This window comes from Glossina fuscipes, unplaced genomic scaffold (genome assembly GCF_014805625.2).
Source record: "Glossina fuscipes isolate IAEA_lab_2018 unplaced genomic scaffold, Yale_Gfus_2 0, whole genome shotgun sequence".
Classification (NCBI taxonomy): Eukaryota; Metazoa; Arthropoda; class Insecta; order Diptera; family Glossinidae; genus Glossina; species Glossina fuscipes.
In genome coordinates, this window is record NW_023998414.1 from 11,405,697 (window position 1) to 11,413,575 (window position 7,879).

Genomic DNA, 7,879 nt, shown 5'->3' on the forward strand with positions numbered 1-7,879 from the left:
TCACCGCAGTGAACTCTACCGCACTACGTATTTGAACGCTGACTTGCTTGCGATTCTTACCTACTCGCGCACTCATGAACATAAGTTTGGGATATGTAGGTCCATTTTTGAAACCCAACCACGTAGAAATTTGTTTTATACCCTACACTACTTGCGGTACAGGGTATATTAACATAGTGCGGTTGTATGTAACATGCAAAAGGGCTTAAGATCGACTCATCATTTATTACATCGATCAGAATCATTATCTGAATTGATCTAAGCCTGTCTGTCCGTCCGATGTTCTTCCATGTAAATATGTGTTCAAGCGACAGGTTGCAATTTTTGAGATATTTTGATGAAATTTAGTACAGTGACGTGTGTTTAAGAAATTGAGAAAATTATATTGATAAGGTCTATTCTAACTCGGGGAGTGGGGCGGATTAATGAACAAAAAACCCAGATAGCGCGTCCTATGATCAATTGCAGACTCTCTGCTAATGTTTTGCTTTTAAATTTAACAATTCGGAGACGGATAAACGGACAGACGGACATGCTTAAATCGATTCAGAATCTGATCAAAAATATATACGCTATGCAGTCTCTTAAGTTTTTTTTTTGAATCTTGCAAACGTTCTGATGAAATGAATACACCGCCGTTCTTCGGAGATGCGTACAATTACAAAGTAGCGAGATTTTGAGCCCGTTTTGCTAATGTTTGACCAACTGTTCCTGTATTGGTGGGAAATTGTGGTAGAGAACTTAAACTCAAATTATATCCAAGCTTAGAATTAAGGAAGTGCGGGCATAGTACGTAAAACCTTGTAAATCAATTAAATAGAGAAATAAAAGAAAGAGTTCGACGAATTTGTTATTAAAGTACAGATGTGTTTAAGGGTTTAAGGGTGGAGACGGCGTAATACATTGCCTTGTCGTTTCGTTGTCCCATAACGTTTAAAACTTATTAGTGTGCTTCTCTCTTTCCAGTTACCGTACCGACCGTGAACATAACGGCACAACAACTTCGCAGCGAGATACTTTCATGTCCTTCCTGTATATATGGGGGAAACGCAACTTGATTTACTCTGTTTGATGAATTGCAGATATATCTTGGCAGTGATTTTCACAATTGATCTGGTACAATGGCATAATTAAGCCCTCAGCTTTATTAAATGCAATTGAATGTTGCTTGTCTCTTTCTCCAACATTTTCGCATGAAAAGTGTAGACGCAATTAAGGTAAAGTCCATAATAAAATCTATATTGCGTCCCTTGTAGCAACTTTAAAAATTAGTAGACTTTAATAAAATCAAAATCCCTTCTATTGTATTCCGGAATATCTAAGTAGTAGTAATATTCGTTGCAATTGGCTGCCAAACAATCACATATTTTTGTCGCATAATCTTTTCTCGCTTTTTCCATATTTCTCGATATATTTATTAACTTTTCGCTGAAATTAATTAAAATTTTTTGATATAGGTTTTGAATAAAAAATCATGTATAATTTTTTAAAAGACACTGGAGAACACTGGGTATTTGTATTTGAGTTTTCTTAAATGGATAAATGAACAAGCAATTTTGAAGATATTTCTCCCTATTCTTATTCATTTATTTATTTAATTATTTTTTTTTTTTTGATAAAACATTAATTTTAATCATGAAGTAAACGGTTACCTTGGTAAGGGAAGAAAGCTTACTATATCATATTCCCAGGGGTTAATAAAGTTAAGTCAATCAAAAGTCAAAAACTTTTTGAATGATAAAGCAGAAAAACAAAACCAGTTAAATGCATTTCATAGACGCGATAACCATGGTCTTGACATGTTGAGTTTTTTATTATTGACAGATTATGCATCAAGGCGCTTAAAATGTATAAAATAAATATATATTAACTATATTAATATTTTTATATATGTATTTAATTGAATGCATTTTTAGTTTTGTATTTAAAAAAAAAAAACAGAAATTCAAAGAGACCATATATGCTCTGAAATCGATTTCAGACATTCATCGCATCAATCATGTGGAGGTTTTTGTTTGAATTTATGGTCTAACATTTGAATAATATCTCGAATTAATTAGATCAAAATTTGCGATACATAGACTTGATCTATATATGGAGTCTTCCAATAATCTCAATTATATTACATAAAACACTTGTTGCTAGATCGAATTTTTGAATGCACCTGATAAGCATATATGTAAAATTGTCCATCGATATCTGTTTTAGTTTTCAACTTTTTTTGGAGTAATATATCGATGATGGTAGAATATTTTTGAAATTTTAAATCATATATAGGCATATTTTTTCGAGTGATTCTGGTAAATTTTCAATTTTTGTCTGTGAATTAAACACAAGACAGTCATAATCCAAGTTTATGTGCTCTATTTCATATCTGTGTGAACGTGATCTCCGCAAACGGACATGACAACAATATGTGTGATCTATAGTTTTTTTGATACATATGTATATATGTATATGAAGTGTCCTCCTTCTGCGATGTTTAATAAATAATTTCTAATGAAGCGTTATGGTGAAAAATTCTTCTCTTCTCTTCTCTTTTTTTTTTTTTTTTTTTTTAAAATTTAAAAAAATTTAATATAAAATTAATAATTAATTTTAAATAAATTAAAAAAAAAAAAAAAAAAAAAAAACTTCTTTTTTTTACTCCTCTTAAACATAAACTAAAAGTGATGTTAAGTCATTGTGGTCACTGCTTTAGTGATAACGCTTTTGTAATAATCTGATTACTATAACGGGTTTATGTGCATACTGCGCAGACATGCACGCATACATAGATAAGTTATAGATATTAACCGTTTTTAAACACACCCCAATCGTTTTACAAATTTCTTTATTTGTTGTGTTAACGTTTCAAATATTAATACTTTTAAGCCGGTATAGATGGATGCTGCGCAATGATGAACAGCTATGACATTTGTGCTATGAGTTTTTCATATAAATATTACTTACGGCAAGACTGGGTGTATGCGTGTAAACGCTTATTCTTTACTGCGTTTACATATGTAAGAAAACATGTTGGCAGTATTTCTTTCATTTTTATTTTTTATTATTTTTTTTTTTTCATTACAAATTTACAAATTACCAGTATTTTCATTTAATATTTGTCTATTCACCGCGTACCGTTTACAAGTATAAATGCGTTTGTTCAACGGTAACTATCGAGCAGTTCTAAGATTAGCCGCAAACGTAAAAGAAGATTCTTATCGATATATATTTATACACATATATATATGTATATATATATATATATATATATATATATAATAATAATATAACGCGTCTACATACTATTCTATATATATAGAATAAAAATTAAAAGTGTTCATAGTTAGGAATCGCTAATAGCCATCAGAGTCAGTTATAAAGGATAAATATCTTTGAAAATGGTTGGTGCTATAAAGTAATGTATATTAAAGAATTTGAAATGCGTTGCAAAATAAAGAAATTTTGAAAAACAACAAATAACAAAAAGTATAAAAAAAAATGTTCTTATATACATTTATCAAAATAAATCGAAAAAAAAATGTGCAGGAATAAATGAATACTAACATGAAATATAAATTATTAAAAAATAAATAAACTTAGGCACGAAATACCTTTAGCATCAATGCGGGTTTTGTTTGATGCGATTTTCTTTAAAAAATTATTCCATTTATTCACTATAAAAAGGAAAAAAAAAAAAAAAAGAGAAAACGATGGCGTATAACTCAATTTTTTCGTTTACGGATGAGTCCGACTATGATAAGATTCGAAGGAGGTTACATTGATTGAGTCTAATGTAAAGTGAATTTGAACAAAGGTAGAAATTTTGAAGATAATAAAGTGGGTGCGTCGATTAGTGCAATACTCGCAATCGATTCATGCTTTTCAAGTAAACGCGGCACTAATCCTGTGGTAATAGTAATATGTGACGATCCTATCGAAGTTGACGCAATGCAAATAATTGAAATTGTTACTCAATAATTTCAATATCATTCACATAGCATTAATGAAACGAAGAGTTTACAATAAAGCGATATATTTAACTCGAGAGATGAAGTTTGAAAAGGCTCTTCTGCTGACATGTGAAATTCCGTTGACCTGCGTTCAGTTTTCACTTCATTTGGAACATTTTATTTAGTGCTTAGCTTAGACCGAGGTTTATGATCGAAAAGCACAACCGTCCGAAGAGACAATTATGTAGCGCGCTTTGATCAGGCAGTTGCTTTGAAACACGGCCCACGTTTTCTCAAAAATACTTACTATAAAGATTTAAAGACTTAATATTAGTACAGCAACCTGAAGCTTAATTATTTCATAAGAAAGAAATTAACTTGGAGGAAAGTTATTTAGAAGATAAAACTGTTTGGCATTATCGGTAAAAGGTAGAATATTTGTAGACTAATTGGAAGATCTTGAGAAATCGTTATTATAAAGGGAAAATAAGATTGGACTTAAGTCGCTGCTTTCAAGCATAACTTCTCTACGGGAAGAAGCGTCATTTGGACAAGAATTGAAAAATGCTTTCCATCAGAGATATAAACCGTAACCCCTTTCTAGGTATGAAGGCGATTCAATGAGTATATGATATATCCCTGACGCGATAACGCTTTAAAAATATGTCAAACGACTTTTAAAAGGACAGTTATAGTTAACCTATCGCTTAAAAAGATATTTTCAAGAGGAGCAAAGATTACTTATCAAGCTGTCGAAATAGCTTCGGTAGAGCACCTACTTTGGTGATATCTCCGCAATTCTTGGTCAGATATAGTCAGTCTTCTGGAATCGAAGAAGAAACCTCAGCGAGATTATATCGATTTCCAGAAAGAGGTTAAAGTTATATGATGCCAATATCCCACAATTCATCAGCACACGATTTTCGGAGACAGCCATCAGAGTTTCGTCACACGTTACATCTTAATGATATCGCATTTTCGTCCTTTTTTTTATTATCTGAAATGACCGATTTAAGAATCGACATAATGCCAATAATTTCACTAATGTGAGTTACTATAGTATTTGGAGAAATGTTTTCATGGTTTATGATTGCAGACGGGTCCGAAAAATTAAAGCGCTTTAACGAAATGAATGAAATAACTCTTCTATATGAATAAAAATATTTACAAAACAAGTAAGAATGCTATAGCCGGGCGTCATCGATAATTCGATACCTTACATCACTTTGTGTAATTCGTAATACACTAAAAGTTGTACATTATTTTTATGTAAATATACAATTTTCATGAAGGTCCTCTTTTCAAAGGATACTCAAACGTTAACGTGGTTTAAATTTAGAAAACTTACTTTGCTTGTCAAAAATTTGGGCATTTTCCAGTTGCTTCCGTGGTAACAAATCAAAAATTACTCTTTATCGCCATAGAAGATGAGGTCTCCTATGTATGGTGCGGTTTGAAAAATAACTCTCGGCGATCCAAATTTCCTATAGTTGATTTACTAAGAGCAAATTTTCATTACAAAATATTCAAAATTTCATTAGAATCCTTATATGGGTTGGCATCCGAAAAGTATACATACCTATGTGATTCAAATTCGGTAAGGTTAAGGTTTTTATATCAAACTATTATAATGAATAAATATTCATCAAAGAGTAATGCTAATAAGGGCGTTTGAAAAGTATGAAGAGATAGCAACATCGCAGGAGCTCTCTTGTTAATAAAAAAAGTAATTTAATGTAAATTTCTGTAATGAAAGAAATATTTTGCGTAACTTTATATGTATTGATTTTCGTGTGATTAGCGAGTATATGAATGAAAAAATGTTCAAATTTCGTTCAAAGGAAAACAATCCTTTGTTCATAGATAATCTTAAAATTAATTTATCCCTTACGTATTTTCCTTTAAATCGTTTTTCTGAGGAGACTGCAGACAATTGCGATGAAATGCATGATAATTATAAGAATTGTTTTATAGCTCGTTTCGAAGGATTAGGTTTTGAGAAAAACGCGACAATCATTTTGAAACGTGTTATTGACATGTGTTCTGTTAGAATATATGTTTTATTAATTTTCGCTATTAGCCTGCAATCCCGGCATCGCAAAGCTACGCTTCCACATTCACGCATCCTTTCACACACATCCTTTCTTTGATCGAAAATTATATGATAGAAAGTGCTGCTTTTCTACTCTTTGTTAAAGGCACGCTCATAGACTTTAAACTTTATGCTTTGTGAAATGATAAAACAAAATGACAAATAGTATATCATTTTGTTGCTGAATTCATTATTAATATCAAAATCGTCGTCACACTCTTTCAATTTCTTAGCATAGTCACAGAATTCTTTCGAATCACCTTAAGCTTTACTCCTGTTCTAGGGCCGTCTCGATGAACGTACACAAATGTAATTTTCTTCGAGATTGTTCTAGAAATATCTGATAATGTCTTAGTTAAGTTCGAGAATAATCTGAAAGGGATTAAACTGTAAACCCTCAGTAAGGATTCATTTGACGTAGGGAGTCATTTCGAAGCACCTGGGGAAGAACTCAATATTTCAAGGGAAAAGTTTCTTTTAGAACTTTTTTTCCATATTTTTGGACAATAAAATTATGAGGTTGTTGTTGTTGTTTTTTCATTAAAGAAAAATTTATTTCTTAACATATCTGGGTGGAAGAACGGCTGATCAGGATAGGCAATTGACTTGTGTCCACAATAAATGAGCTATCGATCGGGCAGATGGAGAGATCACGGGAAAGAAATTCAAAAAATTTATTCTTTACAAATGTTTTCTTTTCTTTATAAATGTTTTTCTATGGCTGTCTTTTGAGCGAAGCGAATGTTAGTTAAATTGGCAGCTTAAAAGTTTGCGCTGCGTCGGTGTTCTTTCTCAGTTTGTTGGCAAATCAATTGTTGACCTGGGAAAGAGATTTCTACGTCCATTTTCGTAATAGCAATATCTTCTTTTTAGTTATGTTATTATAAAAAGTTGTTTTAATGAATTTTTTTCTTTTCTTTATATATTTATTATTGCAGAAATTTGTGATTCTAGTCGCTTTAGTAGCATACGTTTGTGGAGATGTTTCGCATGTGGTTAACACTTATTTGCCGCCGGATGTAGTGTCTACGCAGTCTCGTACTGTTACGTATTCGCCTTCAAGTGGTTATTCATCGGATGTTGTCCCGAATGCAGGTGGTGGGTTTGGTACATCAACAGGATCTTCTACAGGAAAATTTAGCTTAGGCCAGAGTTCTTCTGGGCAATTTCCACTTGGTCAATCGTTTGCACCCAGCTACAGTTTGAATACAGGTTATGCAACTGGCGCAAAACAACCTGGTATAAAGTATACGTCGCCTGTTGGGTTAACAGGAGCAAGTGGTTTAACTTACTCTGGCTCAGGATATGCCAGTGGTGCTAAACAAACTTATGTTGTACCTAGTCAAACTCTCGTTGGCACAAGCCGCTTAGGCGATTCTAGTAGACCCGGTGGTAAATACTCAGTCCCCGCTACATCAGTTCAAAAAATATATTCTGCTGCACCTGGAAATCAAATTACTTATACAAGTAGTAGCGCTCAGAAAACAGTTCCAGCTCCAGGCTTTAAAGGTGCCTTCATAAGTACTGCTTCTCCTATTCCGGCCACTCAAACTGTATACTCAAGTTCGCCTACTCAGAACCCATTCATAACCCCTGGATCGCAAATAACCTACGCCGCTCCCTCTGCTCAAAAAACGCTTGATACCCCTCTTTCACCGGTAACTTATGTTAGTCCGGGACTTCAGGAAACGGGTGGGCAAAAGATTTATTCGGCTCAGACTACTGTAAAACCTTACGTTGGTGCCGGTGCTCAAGTAACTTATTCAGCTCCAGTTGTTCAAAAAACATATACTCAGCCAGGATCTCAAGTGACATATACCAGTCCAGGTGTACAGAAAACTTACTCAGT

The 7,879-nt window shown here is 32.9% G+C and overlaps 1 protein-coding gene across 1 annotated transcript in view; it reads left to right on the plus strand.

The window, feature by feature from the left end:
• The first annotated feature begins 3,246 nt into the window (after nucleotides 1-3,246).
• Nucleotides 3,247-7,879, plus strand: part of LOC119644564 (paternally-expressed gene 3 protein-like) — a 5,613-nt gene continuing 980 nt past the window's right edge. Inside the window, exons 1-2 of the mRNA XM_038044152.1 lie at nucleotides 3,247-3,389; nucleotides 6,969-7,879. The exon at nucleotides 6,969-7,879 is cut by the window's right edge and continues 980 nt beyond it. Coding sequence (XP_037900080.1) covers nucleotides 3,387-3,389; nucleotides 6,969-7,879 — 914 coding nt within the window. The 5' untranslated portion in view covers nucleotides 3,247-3,386. The remainder of the gene's footprint in view (nucleotides 3,390-6,968) is intronic.